Here is a 22,868-nt window from a genome sequence, read left to right as displayed (position 1 = left end):
AGAAACAAAGCCAGTGCTGCAACTCCTGCTCAGGCAATAAAACTGATCCCAGGAAGTCACCAGAACGTCACATCTCCACCCTTAGAATCATCAGGAGGGTAAAGCCAGCAAAATGGAATCGGACGAGGTCCTTGGGCCTTTCCATTCCTGCTGTCATTAACCCAAGTGTCTTTGCAGGGTAGTAGTTGTTATGAGCCAAAGCAGGGAGGTCAAGAGGAGGGAATCCCTCTTATTAGGCTCCTGAAGTCTTTTAGGTCTGTATTCATTGGTTAAACAGTGTGCTGGTTAGCTCCTGGCAAACCATAGGAACCTGACTTCAGGGCAGCTTTTTGAAAGCTCTGTTTTACATGTGTTTGAAAAAACAACAACAGGAAAAGGTTTTTAGGTTTATTTTGTTGTGGCAGTGCCAGGTCTGATGAATGCAGCTGCAGCTGGTATTACTGTTTGTGAAAGCCTGAATCATTGGAGCTTTACAGTGAAATAATTTTCTGCAGTGAAAGTAGGGAGTACTTTAAAAGAGAGAGACATTTCACAATAGCAAAGAACTCCACAAATTATTATCTGCAAAATGTTCCTGTGTGCAACTGTGATTACATAAGGTGTGCTAAGATTCCTAAGTCTCTTTTTTTTGGTCAGGTGCCCTTTGGTGCAGTGTGATTCCCTGGGTCCCTGTGATACAAAGTTGTGACAGCAAAGTTCAAAGATACAAGCTTCGGGGTGATCTTTGTGTGGTATTGTGCAAGGTAGCATTGTTTTATTGCAGGGTAGCATTGTTTTGATGTCTTCAAGGCTTCACTTTTCAAGTTATACAACTGGGACAAATCCACAAGGCATTACACAAAAAGAGGACCAGGAGAGGAGCATAGAAAAAGGATAGAGAAAGTAGTTTCCACTGGGTGATTTTCTGTTTTGTAAGGAAAGAATCAGTAGCAACCAGATGTGGTGTTTCTCCATGTTGTTCAGTGATGGACTGGCATTGATTTTTAGATTTATTGATAAAAACATGAACGCTGTTACCAGCTGCAGCTTTTTTTATTCAGAGACAACACCGTTGCTGCTTAATGAAATACTTTTCTTGCTGTCATCTCCATGTATTTTTATCATTTGCTTTGAACCTTTCATATTAAACTTCTTACTTTGAACCAACAAAGTGGTATTTTAAGCACACATAAACACATTTCTTTAAAAGAAAACTGAGGAGTGACAGTCCTTTTTATCCCACTTTTTTCTATTTGAAGAAGCTACTGTGAATAGAATCTGTGATTCTATTTTGGCAGAAACACAGAATCACAGAATGGTTTAGGTTGGAAGGGACCTTAAGGATCATCTATTTCCAACTGCCCTGGATGAGCAGGGACACCTCCCAGACACCACATTGCTTAAAGCCCCATCCAGCATGGTCTTGAACACTTCCAGGGAGAAGGGCAGGCACTGCTTCCCTTGGCAACCTGTGCCAGTGTCTCACCACCTTCATAGTGAAGATTTTTTCATAATACCTAACCTAAATCTGTCTTCCAGCTTAAAACCATTACTCCCTGTCTGGTTGCTACATGCCCTTGTAAAAAGTCCCTCCCTGGCTTTGTCAGTACCTAAGAGTTTACTCATGGAAATGAGAAATACACGTGTGAGATGTGAGATTCCTGGGTGCTTACTACCAGTGTGAAAATAATTCAGTAGGAAAAAAGAATGTACTTTTCAAAATGGCTTTGTTCATGTAAAGGAGGAGATGCTGTTCAGCTGATGCCCTTTGAACCTGAGTCCTTATTGGAACCTGCCCCTCCGGTGCTTCAGGGGCAGTAGTGAGCAGCCTCACGGTGCCAGGACCACACAGAACCACACCTCGTGGGCAAGGGGTCAGTAACAAAGGGCAGTGATTATCATTATCAGCTTTTAGTGTTGTTCAGACACGCACACAACAACCCCATGGGGAGCTCCAGGCTGGGCACAGAGTGGTTGGAGAGCAGCCAGGCAGAAAGGGACCTGGGAGTCTGGATTGACTGGAAGCTGAACATGAGCCAGCAGTGTGCCCAGGTGGCCAAGAAGGCCAATGGCATCCTGGCCTGGATCAGGAACAGCATGGCCAGCAGGTCCAAGGAAGGGATTCTGCCCCTGTACTCAGCGCTGGTGAGGCCACACCTCGAGTCCTGTGTCCAGTTCTGGGCCCCTCAGTTCAGGAAGGAGATTGAGGTCCTGGAGCAGGTCCAAAGGAGGGCAACCAGGCTGGTGAAGGGACTCGAGCACAGATCCTATGAGGAGAGGCTGAGGAAGCTGGGGGTGTTCAGCCTGGAGAAGAGGAGGCTCAGAGGAGACCTCATCACTCTCTACAACTCCCTGAAAGGAGGGTGTAGCCAGGGAGGGGTTGGTCTCTTTTCCCAGGCAACTCTCAGCAAGACAAGAGGGCACGGTCTCAAGTTGTGCCAGGGGAGGTTTAGGTTGGACATTAGAAAGAATTTCTTTAAGGAGAGGGTGATCAGACATTGGAATGGGCTGCCCTGGGAAATGGTGGATTCTCCATCCCTGGAGATATTTAAAAAGAGACTGGATGTGGCACTCAGTGCCATGGTCTGGTAACTGCAGCGGTAGTGGATCAAGGGTTGGACTTGATGATCTCTGAGGTCCCTTCCAACCCAGCCAACTCTATGACTCTATGAAAGGACAGGCGCTCGCAGCACACGGGTCACCTTTAGTTACAGGTGGTGCGGGGGCTGTTCCCACTTTGTGTGTTGCTCTCTGGGTCACAGGCAGCAGGAGGGCGGCAGGAATCGCCGTATTTGACGTGAATTCCCTAAGCTTGGCACCGTGCATCATCGCAGCCGTTAACTTCACCCTCTGGTTACACGAACACCCGTGTCCTTACACGCATTGAAGTACCGCTCCCTTTTCCAACACTTAAAAGCCCCAAAGCCTCCGGAGCGAGCCGGTCCGTACGGCCCCGGCTCTCACGGTGGGCTGAGGCGAAGGAGTTATCCCCGGGGCCTCTCTGACACACCGCCCCGCTCCCCGGCGCAGCGCTAGTAAAGCGCTTGTGCACCCGGAGAGTAACGGGACCTCCTGCGGGGCGGAACCGGAGCCGCCAGACGGACCCGGCTTCTCCCTCCCGGGGCGGCGGAAGAAGGGCTATCTGGGCGAAGCGGGCCTCCAACTCTATGGTGAAAGGCGGGAGCCGGGGCGCTCTAGGCGGCCGCGCCGCTCTCTATGGTGTGATGGGAGGAGCGGCGGGACACGGCGGACGGCTCCGGCCCGGCGGCCTTGGCTCTTTCTGCGGGCACGATGTCGCCTCCGAAAGGTGAGGGCGGCGGTGCGGCGCGGGTTAGGTGGAGGGGTACCGGGACTCTCAGGGGAGATACGAGCGGAGAAGTGGGCCGGTTCCGCCATCCCCCCCCCTCCCTCATACAAAGCTCGACCGGTGGAGCCCCTCGCCTCCCCCTCCGCAGGGAGTGGAACTGTCCTCCCCGCGGGGTCTGCGCGGACGGGCGGCACCACCGCGGGTGCGGGGGGGGGGGGGAGGTGGAGGGAAGGGGCTGTGAGGGGGCGCGGGGCCGCACCGGGGAGGAGCTCTCCTCCCCTTCTTCCCGCTCTCCCGCCTTCCCGCTCTATTCCCGCCGCCGCTGACCGGCCTGGCCCGGGGCTGGCGGAGGCTGAAGGTGTCGTGCAGCGGTACCGCCGCTCCTCCTGTCTGTGAGAGGCACCGGCCGGCCGGACCCTCAGCCGCGGGCGTCCCCGGCGTGGTGGTGCCCCGGTTGCCGGTTCCCGCTCCGGGGGTGTTTGAACGTGGTGCAACATTTTTGAGGGCTTAGGCCAGGACCGTGAGAACCAGGGTGGTCAGTGCACACGGGCATCCCTCTCCTCCTCGGTACCGACCCCTCGGGTCCTGCTGGTGTCCCAAAAAACACCGTCGGTCCCTGTGTTTCTGCTGCGATGCCAGAGACGCGGCGGTCCCGAAGCCAGAGTCCTCGGGCAAACCAGGTGGGCTTAAACCCTTCAGGTAGATGATGCCCGTCCCTCTGCCAGCTTTGCCTCCTCTCTGGAAGTGTTCCAGACCAGGCTGGATGGGGCTTGGAGCAGCCTGGGCTGGTGGGAGGTGTCCCTGCCCACGCAGGGGGGTTGGAACTGGATCATCCTTAAGGTCCCTTCCAACCCAACCCTTCTGTGATCCCCCCACCTTGCACAGGGCTCCGCTCCTGGCAGGGATGGGAAGTGGGGATGAGAAGTGAGGAATGGCTGGGAGCAGGAGCAGCCAACTGCTGGGTCAGGCTGGGTCTGAGGTACCCATCGCCCTGGCTGCCTCTGGCAGGTGCCCGGCTCTACCTGGAGTGCCAGGCTTGGCCTTGGGCTGCCATTTCAAAGCACCTTGGCAGGGTGGTTAGACGGGGTGTGGAGGTGTGTAGGAGGCCCGCGTTTATGGCCTCAGGCTTTTGGCTGCCTGGTCCCTTTTGCTGGAAGTAGTTTCATTCAAGTGGGATGCAGAAGAAACTCTGGGAAAGAAACGACAGCTCATGTCTGGGGCTGTTCAGCCTGAAGAAGAGGAGGCTCAGGGGAGACCTCATCGCTCTCTACAACTACCTGAAAGGAGGTTGTAGTGAGGTGGGAGTTGGTCTCTTTTCCCAGACGACTTTCAACAAGACAAGAGGACACAGTCTTAAGTTGTGCCAGGGGAGATTTAGGTTAGATATTAGAAAGAATTTCTTTACGGAGAGGGTGATCAGACATTGGAATGGGCTGCCCAGGGAAGTGGTAGATTCTCCATCCCTGGAGACATTTAAAAAGAGACTGGATGTGGCACTCAGTGCCATGGTCTAGCAACCGCACCGGTGGGTCAAGGGTTGGACTTGATCTCTGAGGTCCCTTCCAACCCGGCTGATTCTATGATTCTATGATTCTATGTCAGCTTTTAGCTAGTTTTGTTTTGGGTTGGTTTTTTTTGTTTGTTTGTTTGCTTGGTTTTTTTTTTACAAAGCCTGTGTAAGTTCAGGCTTATCAGCAAAAGGGATGAGTACCCCAACAGTGTTTTCCTTCTGCCCCCAGTGCTGCTCTGTTACTGGTGGAGATATGTGAGTCAGGCTGGGGAAGTGCTCTGGCTGAAAACTATAAACAGCTTTTAACATTGGAACTATTGAGTATAGTAACTAGATGCATTATTGTGTCCTGCTGCATTTGACTTACCCACCTTTTCAAACCGTTGCCAAATGGAGGCATTTATTTTTAAAGAGTAGTTAATACAGGCAAGTATTAAATTTGTCTTTAGTTCGGTAGTGCATAATCTTAAAATCTCAGTGTGTAAAAGCATGTTCTTAACACTACTTTAGTGCTGACAGAAACAGTATTGGGAAATATTTTTTTTAAAAGCTGGACTGTGTTAATTTCATTTCCTGGTTGTTGTGCCCTCGGTTTCCCCCTGACCTTTTCCCCCCCGCAATCCGAATTTAATTTAAAAGCTTGTAAGTCTCTTTTAAGTATTGTTAGTCCAAAAATTAATTTGCTCTACCTTTTTAAAAGTGGTTACTGACGTGGGTAAGATTTTTATCTATAAGGAAGCAGCTAATTTAAATGATTGCAGCAGCAGGAGGTATTAACTGTACCTTGCAGAAATGTTATGCAATAGAAGACATCACTCACTTGAAAGAAAAAAGAACCAAAATATCAGTTGCACTGGATTCAGCAATTCATTCCCATATTAAATGAACAAAGTTATTTACAGATCTGCCTGGAGGTTATCTGTTAGCTTATTCCCTAATCAGCAGAGGAACATAAACTTACACCGATTAAAGAATATTTCTTTAGGATAGTCAAAACAACACAGGTAATGGCCCAAAAGATGCAGAACAACCAACGTTCACCCATCAGATGCCGTACATAACACAGAATAATTTATCAGTTTGAAAAATGGTTTTATAGTCACACATTTGCTGATGCCTTGTGTTAGAGGTTATGCCTTGGTGTAGACAATTCCTGTTTGGAGTCTTGTGCTCTTCTCTTTACTGCTGGGACAGAGTCTCAGCCATTCTCTGACATGGGAATGAACTGTCCACCCCATGAAGCTCTCAGGCCTTAGAAGAGGGTGGCTGTATGAAAAGCTGCCTTCCCAGTAGATCTGAAACAGGCCATCTCCCAAGGTATGCAGGGTAGTACTTGGTCAAGGCCAAAACTGTTACAGGAATCGTTGATGCTGTAGGAGTGTAGGGGCATGGGGAAGATAGAGAGGATAACACCAGTGATCCATAGTCCTGGTATGGTTTAATTTACTTGAATAACCATAACCTTTTTCAAGAAAACCCTTTTTGTAATGTCCCATCACCATTCTGAGCAAAACTCTCTTTTTTTACTAACGTATATGGAAGATAAGGCTGAAGGAAATGCTGCCTTATGTATTAAACTTTGCTGGATTCTTTGCTGATATTGAACTTACCTTCTCTCTTTTACTGGTCTTTTAGTGCTCTTTGTGTCAGGCTTCTTGTGTACATGGTGAGCATCAATCAGCTGCCATTTCAGAGTGAGCACTTACCATCAGCTAAAGAGCAGGGCAGACAGAAGGACTTTCTGATTACTGTTAGATAAATAGCAGTCTCTGATTAGGTTTATAGAACGAAGGATGATTATGAGGGCAAGAGGACATCTTATTTCCAAACACCTGGAATTCCTACACCAGCTTCTTTTAGAATAGACTTTAAAATTTTAACTCACATGGAACTATTTCACAACATCGCAGTTACTGTGTGCTGCCACAGTAGTATATTTGATGCTGTCCTCCAGCTGGAGAGCACCCTGTTTCAGTTCTTAAATTAAAATGAAGGGCATGCTGAGTTGTCATCTTTGTTCTCTTTCAGAAAATGTCAGCTTGCTGTTCAAGTTGTACTGCCTCACAGTGATGACCCTGGTTGCTGCAACGTACGCGGTCGCACTGCGGTACACGAGGACAGTGGAGGCAGAACTGTACTTTTCAACCACAGCTGTGTGCATCACTGAAGTTATCAAGTTGTTCTTGAGTGTGGGCATCTTAGCTAAGTAAGTATGGGGGTGCTGATCAGTGTTTTGAAAACAAATCTAGGCTTCTAACCTCAGATTCTGAGATGCTGAGGGAGAGATACAGTGGAGGAGGCAGCTGGGGTAGTCGTGCTGTGGAAGCGTCATTTTAGAGCGGGTTAGAGCTTGTGAGTCCTCCTCAGCTGAAACTGCTTTGTAAACACCACAGTGTTCAGGTGTGTCCCTTCTGTATGTTCTCTATTTCTGTCTTCTTTGGGATAGGTTCAGAATGTCACTGGATTATCTGCGATATTTTGGATTTTTAAAATAACTGGTGTAGGTGAAAGCTGGAATGTGAGCTACTGTCTGCCGAGTTGTATAAAACTCTAATGTTCCTACTCAATGTTTCCCAAGCAAGGTTAGACAGACACTTTACTGTCTTTACTAACCTGAGGAACCAAAGCTGAAAGGCTGCGTGGTCAGACAATATTAAGAGTTTGTGTAATTCCAGACTGCTGCTAGGAGCTGGAACTTGAGTACACACGTGAGCATCTGAAGGAGGGAGGCCATCAGTCTGTTGCCTTTTCTCTCAGCTTCCCTGTGCTACATCCTTCCTGGGAAGAATCTTTCCAAAGCATGGTTCTTGCTGTTGTGGTAGAATTTGTTCTTTTAGGGTCTCTGCCTAACTTTTTTGTGTCTTTTGGTACATCAGAAGCCTGTCTGTTTTGTGCTAGAGGATCACAAAGTCTCATACTGTACTTCAGATTTTCATCGTATCTTTTCTACTTAATACCAGAATGGCATTTTTCTTGCTTTAGAAATAAGGCAGTACTTGAATTTGGTTGGGCATCTGTGGCAAAAGATGCTTTTTGTTTAATCTTTCATTAACTGGTGGCGTTTTTCTGTTTTTCTTTGAATTCACCCAGGGCTTCTCACTCTGCCAGCAGCAGATGTTGGCAGAGGTCTCTCTGCTGACGAGTGGTTGTGCTGTGGTTCTTGCAGTGTTGTGGCCAGTGTGGATCCTGCTCCAGCCTGCTTTCTGGAGACTGCAGCAGCCCATGTTTCTCCATAGTGAGGGACCTGTGGGTGGCCTCACCCCTGTGTATCATTTCTCAAATCTGTTCTTGTAGACCCAGGCTGCTTACAGTATACCAGGGAGGTCTAGTTCAGCAGGGTGGGAATCTGCCTTTTGTTAGGGGTCAGGAATATTGTGCTCATTAAGTGTACAAATGATCTTTGTGCTTGAAATAATTTTAAAGGCAGTTGCTTTTAACTCAGAAGTCTATTATGTTTTTAGAACAGCCCTGCAAAGCCAAAAATCTGTCCAGCCCATTGTCTTCCCTTGAAGCAGGAAACAGTAGTACAGTCAATAGGGCAAGCGTGGGCTGAGCTTTCCTTAGCTGGTGGCAGAAGCATGTGGATTTTCCAGCCTGGAGGCTGTGTGCACATGGTGGCTGGAGCCCCCTAACAATCCTGTGAGATTGCCCAGTTTGTTTTTCTATTGTTAGTCCCTACTGTACCTGCAAAACACCTGCTGGAGTAGAATTACATAGTAAGTGAAAAAGTGCTCTTTAAAAAAGGCACCTTACCTAGTATTTCACTGAATTCTGTCTTCTTGTGTTTACAGACATCACAAATAGTCTTTCCCCCTGCATTTTTATTTTCATATCTCTACAGGTGTGTGTTGTGTTTTCATCACTCATTTATTTTCTAAACTGGGAGTCCTAGTCCAGTTTTTCCATGATCATCCTAGTACCCCTCTCCATGGCATTTCCAGTATTGTTACATCTCCTTTGAAACAGGAACCAGTGCTGTGTGCAGCATTCAGGATGTGAACATGCCATGGCATTAGGCAGAGGGGGTGAGAGTTGTCTCTGCTTTCTGTCCTGGTGTCTGTTCTGCTCATTTCTCTGAGGAGCTGATGAGCCTGGAGCTGGCAGTGTCACAGAGCTACTCACATCTTTTCCCCCCACATCCTAACCCTAACCCATAGTTAGTTTAGAGATAGTTGCTGGATTTTAGGGTTATAATTTCCAATCAATCTTTCTCATTTATTGACGATTGGGCTTTGTTTTCCTGTTAAAATGGGATGAATCACTGAGCTGTTTGAATGTTTTTATTATATCCGTTCTGATCTGGTCAACTAGTGGATTTTTTCCTCCATAGTTGAGAGGGAGAGAGAGAAATGATCACCAGCAGACACTGGTCATCAAGCCATGCTCACCTCTTCTTAGCAGGCTGTTTTGCCTGCAGGTGCAAAATACCTTCCTTTGGTGTCCAGGACCTTGCAGGTCCAAATACCTTTGCTGTCCAGGTAACAGAGTTGTTTCTCAGGTGGCAAAAAATCTGGTGAATTTGGCACAGTGTAGTGAGAGACCCTTCTGCAGCTATTGGAAGTTTCCTTTTGGATATCTCATACAGTCGATTATCATCAGCAAAAATTTGCCAGTTTCTTAAATCTCCCATTTTAGATTGCTTGCAAAAATGCTGAGCAGAATAGTTTCCTGCAGTGTCTCCTTCACAGCTTCTTCTAGTTTTGAAGTCCTCACCCAATGTGAGGTGCCTTTGTCATTTACAGCCAGTTAGAAAACAACCTGGATACAGGATACTGGAGTATGACTCTCCCATTGTTCCCTCTCCAGAATTTGTTTTCTCACACATCCGTACATTATGCCTTTGCTGTGTTTAAAGGTTTCTCCTGGAAGGCACACTGAATGTATGAATGCCAAAAGGTTGTCTTTCAAGAGGGAAGTTTATGATAGTTTAAGCTATGTTAAGTATTTAGTCAACTGTACTCTCATTTTTTCTTATTTACTTAAAGTCTAGTTGACCATCTGGTAATTGTGTTGTCTACTTTCTTACATGGTATACAATTTCTTAGCAGTGGCTGAAGAAAAGTCGAGCTGATGTGCAAACTCTAGTTTTAACTTCAGCTTTTCTAACAGATGCAATTCTCCTGTGGCAGGACTGATTCTTATTGGTATCTCTCCCCTATTCAGACCTAGGAAGAAAATAGGGTGTGTTTTTTAAGTTGAATCAAGGTCAACATCAAGAACAAGGAATTCAGGCTAGATAATTTTGCAGTGTACATCTTTGGGCATCTTATTTTGCATTATCAGCTGTATGCAGAGGTTTGCTTAAAATTCTTCTCTGTGTAGATTGAAATCTGTCTCCACGTGCTCTTTGTACTGAATTCTACAGTTAGAGATTCTTGATAAGTGCATGCTTGAGACAGCACAGCCATGGCAAAGATGAACTATTGGATAATTCATCTTTTTGTGCTCAGAAACTAAAGTGAAAATGGTGCTGACTGAGCACCTCTTACTCTTCATTGCTGAAATTCCATGCTAGAAGTCAAACAAGACAGAAACTGCTGTTAACTGCTGTGACTCGACTTTAAACACCTGATCAACCAGTTCACCATCCATGGTCTGGAACACAAGTAGGTATGGTTTAAATACTATTTTCTTGTTCCACAGCCCACCTTAGTATTGACAGGTAGAAGAAGTCATTACTGTGTGGTATTTTTTGACTTCTTATTCTTACAGAGCAGAACTGTATCTCTGCTAGTTATATTTTATTTGCAGTTAGACATTTGAGAAAGAAGTACTTTAGTCCAGCTGTCCTTAGGTATTACCAGGAACTATAGGTTTTCTTGTACATCTTATCTCCCAGTGCCTGACAGTATCTTTATTGATGATTTAGATGAGGGGATTGAGTCCGTCATCAGCAGACTTGCAGATGACACTAAGCTGGGGGGAAGTGTGGATCAGCTGGAAGGCAGGAGGGCTCTGCAGAGGGACCTGGACAGGTTGGAGAATTGGGCTGATTCCAACGGGATGAGGTTCAACAAGGCCAAGTGCTGGGTCCTGCACTTTGGCCACAACAACCCCATGGGGAGCTCCAGGCTGGGCACAGAGTGGCTGAGAGCAGCCAGGCAGAAAGGGACCTGGGAGTCTGGATTGACAGGAAGCTGAACAGGAGCCAGCAGTGTGCCCAGGTGGCCAAGAAGGCCAATGGCATCCTGGCCTGTATCAGGAACAGTGTGGCCAGCAGGTCCAGGGAAGGGATTCTGCCCCTGTACTCAGCACTGGTGAGGCCACACCTCGAGTCCTGTGTCCAGTTCTGGGCCCCTCAGTTCAGGAAGGATATCGAGGTCCTGGAGCAGGTCCAAAGGAGGGCAACCAGGCTGGTGAAGGGACTCGAGCACAGATCCTATGAGGAGAGGCTGAGGGAGCTGGGGGTGTTCAGCCTGGAGAAGAGGAGGCTCAGGGGAGACCTCATCACTCTCTACAACTCCCTGAAAGGAGGGTGTAGCCAGGGGGGGGTTGGTCTCTTTTCCCAGGCAACTCTCAGCAAGACAAGAGGGCACGGTCTCAAGTTGTGCCGGGGGAGGTTTAGGTTGGACATTAGAAAGAATTTCTTTACTGAGAGGGTGATCAAACACTGGAATGGGCGGCCCTGGTAAGTGGTGGATTCTCCATCCCTGGAGATATTTAAAAAGAGACTGGATGTGGCACTCAGTGCCATGGTCTGGTAACTGCAGCGGGAGTGGATCAAGGGTTGGACTTGATGATCTCTGAGGTCCCTTCCAACCCAGCCAATTCTATGATTCTACGAATATAGCAAATACATTGAGGAATAAGTAATGCAGAATTTTTTTCCTATAATGTCAATGACTCATAACATTTTATGCAGTTCTATATGGAGTGCAGTTAACCATGGTGAGCTATAACATGAACTCTTTCCCTTTTATTGCAAATTTTGCTTCAAGTGCTACTTGTCTGTTGACTTTCTGTGTCAATGTTGTACCTTGTGGCCAGACATGTGACATGCTCAGTGTCACCCAAGTCTGTCCAAAGTGAATTATACCCTCAAGTTAGGAAAGAGCTTCATATGTGACCTTGCTTGTACAGGCAGAGTGTGGGAAATCACATTCACTTCTGCTTTTAACTGTACTGTCCCAACACTGAGGTTTTTGTGTGCTCTCTATTATGGGAAAATGACAAATAAATTCGTTGCCACCTGCCTGCTTTTTTTTACTACAGGAAAGGAGGTATATCTTGGTGCCTGGCAGGGAGGAAGGCAAAGGAGGAGAAACTTGGATAGAAGGATCATGAGACTAGGTAGAGAGCCTAAATCTTTGGAGGGGAAAAGCTTAAGAACCTAGACCACAGAGTTGGGAACTGATGATGAATGGAGAATATGCAGGAACAAGGTGGTTAATGAAGGAGCCTGGGGGATAGAGAGACTGATGATTCTGCATTACAGTTTTGGGCTGATAGATGACATACATTTGTAAAAAGAAAGAAGTTGGGACCTGTGTGACACATTGGGAATTGGGCTCCTGGGGTACTGGGGAAGACCTGAGTCATTTGTGTGTGTGTGTGTGTGTGTGTGTGTGTAAGGGAAGCAAAAGGAGTGTTAAATTTAAGAGCAATACAGGATGCAAGTGGAGAGGCCTGTGGGAGAGGACAGGAGTGATTTTGGATGTTGGTATTTTTGAGTGGCCAAGCAAGAGGAGAATGGAAAGAGGGACTGTGGGATTTGTGGAGAGCTGGGAAGGGAACTGGAGGACTCAAAGTGCAGCGACAAGTAAACAAGAAATGTCAGACTGATGTTCAAATGATAAGGGAGAACTAGCAGTGCAGAGGTCAGCTTTACCAAGCTGAGGAGCAAGCCACAAAAGGGGACAGGAGCAAGAAGCAACATGTTCTTATTGCCTGCTCTTGTTCCCACTGTAATGACATGAGGGAGACCTGTGAAGGTGCAAGGCAACAAGGAGCTGCCACACGTCCTGCCAAACCACATGGACAGTGCTGGAGCAGTGTCTCCCACAGCACAGCGAGGAGCCCAGGGCTGGCTGAGGAAGCCTGGGGCTGGTTGGTGTTTCCAGCTCAGTAGTGGGCAAGGATACAAACTTTTTTGGATGTATTATCAGGCCCAGTTTAAAGGCGATCCAGAAAATCAGGAGGATTTGATACCACAGGCATAAATAGAGAATAAACAAACAAAAACAGAAAAGGGGAGGGGGACACAACAAGAGCCTTGTGTCCCTCTGCCTGTGTACTTAGTAACTTATTCCACTGTTTACAGTGTGCATGGTTGTTGTTTATTACACATGAATGCATCTGACCTCCCAGTTCCAGAGTGTCCTCTTTGCCTTCAGGGGTTTTGAGTTGTTGTTTACCTCCTGTTTTTTCCCAGTTAATTTTTCTTTAATGAGCACAGGGTACAACTGCTTGTTGGGAATAAGTTTTCCTTCTTCCCAAAGGATTCATTCATTTGATTTCTGTTTTCACATACCGGTTTAGAGAGCCCTCAGTTACATTAGTATATTTTATTTTGCAGGGAAACTGGAAGTCTGACAAGGCTAATAACATCTTTAAAGGAAAATGTGTTTGGAAGTCATAAAGAATTGCTAAAATTAAGTGTTCCATCTTTGGTGTACGCTCTCCAAAATAATATGGCGTTTGTGGCTCTTAGCAACTTGGATGCAGCAGTCTACCAGGTAATACATGTTTTTGTCAGTAACTGACCTGCAAATGCATCTGTCTTTCCTGCTTCATGAGGCATCTGTCTGTCTAGCACAGAGTACACTCTTCAGCCTTGGTGTTAAAACAAAACATCACTTGCCTTTCACTGGGAGCCTACGCTCTGGTATTCTGAGCTAAGCCACTCACTGCTAAAGTCACTTCAAATTCACATCAGCAATGGTACAGAAACCCAAGGACCTGGAGGAATTCAGTTAATTCAGAATTGCATTTGTCACTCTGAATGAGTTTTCTATTTCATTTTCTTGGCTTTGGGAAGAGTTTTCTAAAACCACAACCTCTGAACTATGTTCCCATCTTTAGGTGACATACCAGCTGAAGATCCCTTGCACAGCTTTATGTACAGTCCTGATGCTAAACCGTTCCCTCACTAAGCTGCAGTGGTTCTCTGTCTTCATGCTCTGTGGGGGTGTGACCCTTGTGCAGTGGAACCCTGCTCAGGCTACAAAAGTGCAGGTAAGAGATTCACATTTTGCCACTTGGTGACAAAGAATAGACTGCCTTATCCTTTGTATTTCACTCCCCAGCAGCTGGGATCAAGGTAAATTCTCTTACATTCCACACAGTTTCACCCATTTCCTGCTCCCAGCCACTTCACATAAACATCAGTGTGATCATTCACTTTCACATTTATTTTATACCAGTTCAGGCAGGCTTGTGGTATTGCTCCAGTCTCACTTGTTGGAAAGGCACCTGATTTTCTACAATTACTATAAATTACCACAGTCATCATAATCAGTCTAATGCACCATCATAGGGGTATCTGAGTAATAGTGTTTCCAGCAGTTGGCCCTGGTATCATTGTAATTGTTAGAGCAGAGAACTTGGAATCAAAACCCTTGGTGGAATTAAGAATGAAACTCCAGTGTCTTGTGGGTGTGGGTATATAATTCAAACACACCCTTCAGAAGCACTGACCTAATCTCCTTCAAGGAAGAAACAAAATGTCTTCTGTTACTTAGGTCTTAGGTGCTGGTCAGCAGCAGGAGTGGGAAGGGCAGTTTTTGCAGCCAAGGGGAGAGGGCTGCTGAGCACCACTCCCAAGGGTTGGGGAGAGCACACGTGGGAAGTGAAACCCCAGCAGGCAGCTACACTGAGCTCATCTGAAAGGCAGCTCTAGCTAAGCAAGTACAGTCTATGCTGAAATGAAATGCTAATAACTTTGCTGCACGTAACAGAGTAGCTCTGGAATTGATTATTGTAAATTACTGAAGTGTTGCATCCTTTTTAAAATAATGGTTGATGTTGCAGGTGGAGCAGAACGCGTTGGTGGGGTTTGGAGCAATTGCTGTTGCTGTGTTGTGTTCAGGATTTGCAGGTACAGTACTGCTCCTGTACAGAGGTCACATCAACAGGGCTGGAGAATTCATGATGTTTAATAAGGAACAGTCTACATTAGCTAACACTGATCGTAAGATAAAAAAGGACTTTGTCCCCTCTGCCCCTAATTACCTCCCACTTGCATTAGTTATGACAGATTCATGACATGATTACTCCAATTGTCAAGCAAATGACTGGGAGCACATACTGCTGGTTTTATGTGAGGCAGCTGAGAAGGCTGGTTTGCAACTGGAAGTGTCTTTCAGATGCTTAGAATATATCTGTGGGGAACATCCATAATGACTCTCTCAGTAAAATTAATTAATGTACATCAATTTTATAAAGCTGGCTCTGCAGTGAATAGCTCCCTTATGGTGATCACATTAAATACTTGATTTTTTTTTTTTTTTTTTTTTTGTAAGGAGAACTGAGCTCCTCACTCAATTATTGTGCTAGCTTAGCTCCAAAATACACATTGACATGGTCCTGTAGGTGGAGAAATTAACTGAAATGCAGAGGGACCATAAGTAAGATAGGGAGGAATATGAGTAGCAGGAAGCCCAGATTAACTCCATAAAAGATTTTTGGTTGTGGGGGCTTTTTGTTTGTTTGTTTGCTGTTGTTTTGTTTTTTACTTGTTTTGTTTGTATTTTTTTACAAGCAGCATCTTCCCTCAGAGTAGTTTTTCTCTATCACCTGGCTCCTGCAGAAAAAGACCAGAACTGGAAGACCAGTGAGCTAGTGCTAAAAAATAATAAAATAACAAAATGCAAGTCACTACTTAAATGGAAATTTGGCTCACAGGGGCATATTTTCCTGCCTGTAAACTGGATTATTCCCCCTCACTCTGTAAGAAAACAAGGTCACCCACCTCTAGTACCATATAATCCTTCAAGAGTCATCTCATGCTGTGTGCACACTCTTGTTACTCTTGAAAAACACTCTGGCTGGCAGGGAGGCAAAGGAGGAAGATGCTGTTCTTCTTTGGTGTCTCTGCAGTGAAATGGGCACTCTGATGCAGAAATACTAAATAAGACTGTGTAGAACTCAATCAGCTTTTCCTGAAAGCTTATAAATTTACTTATTTTGGCACACACTTCCAATCCATGACCCAAAATACTGCATACACAGTGAAGCCTTCAGAGTCTCCTGAAGCTCTCTGTGTCTCTCTGATAACGTGGGGTGATAGCTGTGCTGCTGAAGGTCTGCAAATTCAGACCAGTGGAAGGGCTGATGTGGGCAGGTCCAGAGGATTTGGACACATCAGGATTGCAGCTTAGGTGTTTCCTTACTGACAGCTGTAGCTTTGAGGCAGCTGTGACAGCAGAGTACTTCAGCCATGGAGCTCCTTCTGCCTTTGGGGCTTTACATGTTGAAAAAATAAATACTATTTAAACTCCTTTCCTCTTCTTCCTACCCATGCCCAAATGAAGAAGTTGTTTTGGCATTAAACCTTCTGTTTCTGGGCTGACCATGTTTTATATTAATCCAGCAAAGTAAAAAAAAAAAAAATTACGTGGTTCTGTCCATCAGAGTTGGAAAGAAGTTTTTCTTCAAAATGCTGATCCTGTGATAATTTCCAAGCATCCAAGAGCCCAACAATGCATATAAAAGCATTGAACAAATACATATTGGCAGATCTTGTGTGACTTGAAACAGTACTGGGGAATAATTTCTCCTGAATAGTCCCCATTCTTTCCTTTACCCTGCCTAGTGAAGTGGTTTTTATGCAAATTTTTTTTTAATCTGAAAGCATTGGCTGACTTGTTTTATACCAAGATAAAGTTAACAGGTGTACTTCATACTCAAGCCAGATGTCTAGTACATTGCTTATATTTGGCTGTGCTTTTGTGGATCTTCTCAGTGGGCAGGGAACTTGAGATCTATTACTCTTACTTAAGATCTATTACTCATTTGTCAACAAGACTGGGCCTTTGTTGCTGTTGTGGTTTAGGTTTTAAAAATGTGTGTTTGTGATAAATGAAGAAACATGATAGTATTATTTGAAACCCTGAAATACAAATCCATTCTCTAGTCTGTTCTCACCATAAGGATTCCATGCACTCTTATTGAATTGCATTTTTCATTAATAAAAGAGTAGAGAGGCTCTACTAAATAATTAATAAATAGAGTAATTTTTTTCATTAATAAAAGAGTAGAGAAGTGTGTATCTAGGGCTTTTAACCCTCAGGTCTTTTTTCTGTGCTGTCTCTGTCAGTTCTATGTACTTTTCTCCAGTTAAATGAAAGATCTTGGGTAACATTAATCAGCAACAAGCACTTAGTCAGTGGGACTCACAGCAGAAAGTCATAGAAGTGGCTGAGAAGATCTGAGTCCTGGAAACTGTTGTCTTGTTTTGCAATGCAAAAGAAATTCCAGAGATTAGCAGCCTCCTGGTATGGTGAGCAGTGGTTAAAAGGGCAGCCAGCAATGGCCTTGTCAAATGTCAGCCTTTTAGCCTGACATACACCTCCCCAAGAGAATTAATGAAAAAGCATTTGGGGAATTTCAGTAATGCAGATCATAAAAGTAATGCTCATCAACGTGGCATTGTGAACAAGAGCTTTAGATTAAAATTAATTCAGTTTCCTCAAAACCATTCTCTAGCTTCAACTAGCATTGGTTTTGACTGGCTCTTTTAATCCCCTGAAGCTGTGATTTCAGAATGTTGCCACTCTGCCAAGTACTCCACAGGCTCCTGAGGAATTTTCAGTCTCAGTGCTGAGGTAATATAGTCCCACCCCTGGTTTTGGTTTTTTTGGTTTTTTTTACTGCTAAGTGTCCCAGTGGAGGAAAATTCTACATAGCATCACAGAATCACCACAGTTGGAAAAGACCTAAGATCACCTTGTCCAACTGTCAGCATCCCCCCTGAATAAAACAGATGGATCAAAAGCTGTGTCACCCACTAGAGCATCTCCTGAAGTGCCTCAGCTACAGGGTTTTTAAATATCTCCAGGGACAGAGAATCCACCACCTCCCTGGGCAGCCCATCCCCTGGTGCAGCTTCAGGCCATTTCCTTTAGTCCTATCATTCATTATTCATTAGAGAGAGGAGGGCAGCACCCACCCCACTACCACCTCCTTTCAGGTAGCTGTAGAGAGCAATCAGGTCTCCTTTCAGCCTCCTCCAAACTAAACATCCCCACTTCCCTCAGGCTCATAAATACTGTCCTAGGGCAAAAATACCAGTGATTTTTTTTTTTTTTTTTCCTTTCTTTCTTTTTTCTGGTGTAGAATCATACAGAAGACACTAAACAGAAATGAGGAGTAGTTTAACTGTTAAAGCTGTAAAGAGAAACAGAATCTAATTTTCATGTTCCATACCCATTAAAAGGATTCTGCCCTGGAAGACCTGTTTTAGCAGGATGTTTTTTGGAATCTTCTGCATTGGGAACTTTTGTGAATCAGACTGTAGGACAAGATGATTCCAATGACCTTGTTTGGCTTTAAAACACTGTGATCCATGAATCATTAAGAATGACACTTCATCTCATTGAAACATTTTTTTTTTTTTTTTTTTTTTAGGAGTTTATTTTGAGAAGGTCTTGAAGAGTTCAGATACTTCCTTGTGGGTGAGGAATATTCAGATGTACCTATCTGGGATTGTGGTGACTTTATTTGGTGTGTACATGTCAGACAGAGCCCAAGTTCTTGAGAAGGGGTTCTTCTATGGCTATACTTACTACGTCTGGTTTGTCATCTGTAAGTATCTTGTGGTTTTAGAGTCTTTTTGCATTGTTTTGGTTTTTAAACTATGATATGAGTGACTGCACAAAGCTACAATTTTAGTTTAAGCCACTATACCATGTTTTGAGGGTGTGGGGTTTTTTAAAAGTATAATTATCCTGAAAATTATTCACTTGTTGAATTTAAAGTTGTGCCAAAAGAGCAGTATAGATCGTAGACTCGTAGAATATTTTGGGTTGGAAAGGGATCTTAAAGATTACCAAGTTCCAGCCTCCATGCATGGGCAGGGACACCAGGTTGCTCAAAGCCCCATCCAGCCTGGCCTTGAACACTTCCAGGGAGGGGGCATCCACATCCTCCCTGGGTAACCTATCCTAGTGTCTCACCATCCTCACAGAAAATAATTTCTTCTTAATATCTAACTGTAGTCTGCCCTCTTTCATCTTAAAGCCATTACCCCTTGTCCTGTCACTACAGGCCCTGGTAAGAATTCCCTCTCCAGCTTTCCTGCAGGGCTCTTCAGATGCTGGAAGGCTGCTTTAAGACCTCCCCACAGCCTTGTCCAGGCTGAACAACCCCAACTCAGCCTCACAGAGGTGCTCCAGCCCTCTGATCATCTTTGTGCCTCCCCTCTGGACTTGCAGCAGCAGCTCCGTGTCCTTCTTGAGCTGGGGACCCCAGACCTGGACACAGTACTCCAGGGGGGGTCTGATGAGGATGGACTAGAGGGGGATTTGACTGAGTAGTGAATAGTTAATCTTTCAATAAGTCATAATCTGATCTACCAGATGATGTGTAGACAGCCCATTTTGCTGAATGTTGCACTTAATTGCCACTCAGGATGAGGTAGCCCAAAGGAGTTCACCAGCACAGTAAAATGCACCATTTCAAGAGTAACCTACTGCACCTTTACTAACAGAAAAATGTTATCTGCTTTCCAGTTCTTGCCAGTGTAGGTGGCCTCTACACTTCTGTTGTTGTTAAGTACACAGATAACATCATGAAAGGCTTTTCTGCAGCAGCAGCCATTGTTCTTTCTACTGTGGCATCAGTTGTCCTCTTTGGCCTCCAGATAAGTAAGTGTCTTTTTGCCTCTAAAAAAACTGTACACACATTTCCTTCCTGGCTAGCAAGCTGTGTACTGTTCCTATCAAAGCATTAACCTTTGCCTCCTCTGTTTTTTTTTTTCTGTTTTTAACTTAGTCTTCTCCAGGACTCCTGCACACTCATGTATTATCCCTGTTGTGTTACACAAGGTGCCTGATGATCTCTTGCTTTTGAAAAGCATTCATGATTTATGCTTTTGCAGGCATCCTACAATCTCCTATGGGAAGGTTCTTTCTGATTTAAACTGCTGATGAGTTTATACAGCTTTATTCATTAATCACTTTCTGATGCAGTGTGTGTGATAAACAGCTGTTTACCTAAGGCTGCTGTTGATAAGGAGTCATTTCTTGTTGGTTTTAGTACAGGCAGTGCCAGATTAATTCCTGGGCTGTTCCTGCAAGGGCTCTGCCACATCCCTGTTAAGTTGTACCTGCTACCACATTCACTTTTGCCTTCCCTGTTGGCTGTGGACAGCACCTCATGAGAGCAAGTCAGAGAGCAGCTGGGGTGAGGACTGATGTGGTGAATATTTTTGAGAGCAGATTGCTTTGGGCTGTCCTGCAACTACAAAAGATTTTCTCCCAGATCAGTTCTGGGTCTGATACTGTACCAAACAACTCCTGTTCAGTCCTTCTCTGCTTAGTTTTAAGTATTTTTTTACTTTCCTACTGTAATCTGAAGGTGGTGTGGTGTGAGGATGGAAAACAAGCTTTTTGATAGGGCATTAGTGAGATGAAACTTGCATATGAAGATAATCATCAGGTTTAGGCTGAAAAGAGAGCACCTTAAAGCAAGAGTTAAAAACCACAACTAACTTAAAACTCACTTGGGCAGAACATCTTGATGCTTAACACAAATCAGACCTGGATTGGTGGTGTTTCTGCAAGAGCCTCAGTTAATAATGTTTCTTAATCCTGTGTGGAAAGGGAAAGGCAAAGTGTGCTATCACAAGCTCCTTTATCCCATCAACTCTGTCCTTACCAAGTTTATTGTAAACCAAGCCTGTGAAACAGCCTCTGGAACTACAGGAGATGTTTCAAGATTGCTTTTCTGACTATCACCCAAATTCTTGCTGATACAGGACTGACTGAAATGGTGTGGGGATTGTAAGCACTAAAGAGTTCTCAGTAACCAGTTAATTCTAGGTCCTGTGAATGTCTAACAGCTTGTTGTCCTGTTTACTTCTGAGTAGCTTTGATACTGTCATTCAGATATCACTATAACTTATATAGCTTAGTTTTCTGAAGGTTTCCTCTCAGATGGGGGTGTTCAAATAAACTGTTGTTGTCTCCTTTCAGCTCTCAGCTTCTCCCTGGGTGCTCTCCTGGTGTGTATTTCCATTTACCTCTACGGATTACCTCGACAAGACACCACCAAAATCCAGTCCTCAGAGACAACGAGCCCAAAAGAGAGACTTGCTGCTGTGTGACATTGTCCAGAAAAATGGACCAAGTAACTGACTTTTTGCAAAAAAAACCCTGCATTTTTTAAAAAAATTAGCCTTAAGCTAGTCATGAAATGGTTTGAGTGGGGTAGACTAAAAGGAGAAGTTAGCTCTGTTTTACATGTGAGATTTCCAGTTGCTGATGCTGCATTACGGCCGAGGAGCTGGATGGGTATTTTATTGGAGGTTTTCTACATTTGCATCAGACTGTGAAGAGTCCCATTTCCACGGAAAGCAGAATGAAGGAACTGAACACTCAATTGTATATAATGTATATAATGGGGGGGGAATTGATTCTTTGTGTATTTGATAAACTGTCTTGCTCTTTTGAGGGGAGAAATGCCCACGAGCTTCATAAAAATACATTAAAGAGAGTGATTATTGCCAGCATTTTCTCTTAAGATAGTTAGCAACTGCAGTTTGATCAGTGATAGGAAAAGCTTCTCTTCTAGGTTATATACAGACTTCTCCAGTGGCTTTATGATTTAGTAGTATTTTCTCCCTCCAGGCAATCAAGGCTCATGCACCCTGAGACAACTCCACCAGGAGTATCCACAAGGATACTTCAAGCATCACTTAACCTAGAAGTGATCAGAAGCAGCACTTGCTCTTTGGTTTAAGAAGTCAGAATGCAAGACTGATGTTTCTCTTGAGCTCCCAATTTTCTTTTGCTTTTCAAGTGTTGTTTATATCCACTGTAGCTGGTAGAGGGATCTTCTTTTATATTCTATTCTGTGTTTTGTCAAACCTGAGGCGTAGGGGGAGGGTTCATATGTCCTCTTGCAGCTCTGGCTGAGGTATGAACAATGCAAAGAGTCACACTAGACTTTTTTTTTTTATCTGTATGTTTTACCTCTCAGACTTCTTGTGCAAAAGAGAAGGATGCCTAACGAGTCCTTTTAATGCATGTTAGGGTTTGATTTAATTTATGAGTGCCAACTGGATCATGTCAGTCTTCTTCCTCATTTTCTGAGGCCTCGCTGAGTTCAACCCATCCAGAAACTTCAACTCTCCAGTGTGGGAAAACTGATGACTTTGGTGCTTTGGGCAACTTGTTTACTTTCCACGTGAAGTCAGAACTGCCACCAAGTTTATATCCTGGTTAGATTCCTTCAGCCATGAGTTAACCAACTGAGTTTTACCTGAAAGTAGGGGGTGTGTGAAGCACAGCAGTAACAAACACCTAAGTTCCATTCCAGTGGGAGAGGACGCTTCACTCTGCACCTTTTGCCACCTTTCCTGTGGATTAAAATTAAAGAGTGTGGCCCCAGAGTGCTGCCCTGGTGAGTCAGGGCTGAGGTGGTGGTGCTGGTGGGCATCCTGGGGCATTTCAGAGGCTGGAGCAGCCACCTGCCCTGCCTTACAGGTGAGAGCCCAGGGGTGCCAAGCAGCCCCTGCCGGGTCTGACGGTGGGCAGGGTGCGGAGGGAGCGGCTCCTGTTCCACCAGCTGGGAACTCCCTCCCTCCTCTCCCCACTCCTCACCTCCCCGGCTCCGAGGAACGGGTGAGGAACAGGATGTGGCTGATGTCACTGAAGGGGCAGCGCAGCACAAGGCGTGGGATAATTCTCTGGCATGGTGGAGTGACTGCTACAATGTACAGAGCCCCGGCAGCTGCCCTGCCCTTAGGCTTTTAAGTACACAACAGCAACTGGAGAGCTTTGCTGCCTGAGGGGGCAGCACTGTTAATACCACTTCCTCTACCACAAGGATGTTGAATTTACAAAGGTAAATACAGAGCAAGTATTCTTTTTTATGGGCAATATCAGGCTGACTAGCATCTTACAGACACTT

At 45.1% G+C, this 22,868-nt stretch overlaps 1 protein-coding gene across 4 annotated transcripts; it reads left to right on the top strand.

The window, feature by feature from the left end:
- Nucleotides 1–3,032: 3,032 nt before the first annotated feature.
- SLC35A1 (solute carrier family 35 member A1) lies at nucleotides 3,033–21,476 on the top strand. 4 transcript variants are annotated; one of them, XM_071741403.1, is made up of 8 exons: nucleotides 3,150–3,286; nucleotides 6,825–7,002; nucleotides 13,312–13,471; nucleotides 13,818–13,970; nucleotides 14,766–14,832; nucleotides 18,363–18,539; nucleotides 19,466–19,600; nucleotides 20,930–21,476. In XM_071741403.1, exons 1-8 carry the CDS (start codon nucleotides 3,271–3,273, stop codon nucleotides 21,058–21,060), a joined length of 1,017 nt encoding a protein of 338 aa, XP_071597504.1. In that variant the 5' UTR covers nucleotides 3,150–3,270; the 3' UTR covers nucleotides 21,061–21,476. The 4 variants fall into 4 exon arrangements, with proteins under 4 accessions (XP_071597507.1, XP_071597504.1, XP_071597505.1 ...); XM_071741407.1 differs by lacking the exon at nucleotides 3,150–3,286 and adding an exon at nucleotides 5,973–6,113; XM_071741406.1 differs by lacking the exon at nucleotides 6,825–7,002 and having other exon boundaries at nucleotides 3,033–3,286.
- Nucleotides 21,477–22,868: the final 1,392 nt, after the last annotated feature.

Source organism: Heliangelus exortis, chromosome 3 (genome assembly GCF_036169615.1).
Source record: "Heliangelus exortis chromosome 3, bHelExo1.hap1, whole genome shotgun sequence".
NCBI classification, from domain to species: domain Eukaryota; kingdom Metazoa; phylum Chordata; class Aves; order Apodiformes; family Trochilidae; genus Heliangelus; species Heliangelus exortis.
The sequence above is the reverse complement of the archived record's forward strand: the minus strand, read 5'-3'. Positions and strand labels throughout refer to the sequence as shown.

Bases quoted from the DNA above. Each gene is read 5' to 3' on its own strand.
- SLC35A1 (XM_071741403.1), top strand. The intron at 7,003-13,311 runs GTAAGTATGGGG...TTTATTTTGCAG, and splicing joins AGTGTGGGCATCTTAGCTAA to GGAAACTGGAAGTCTGACAA. The intron at 18,540-19,465 runs GTAAGTATCTTG...TCTGCTTTCCAG, and splicing joins CTACGTCTGGTTTGTCATCT to TTCTTGCCAGTGTAGGTGGC.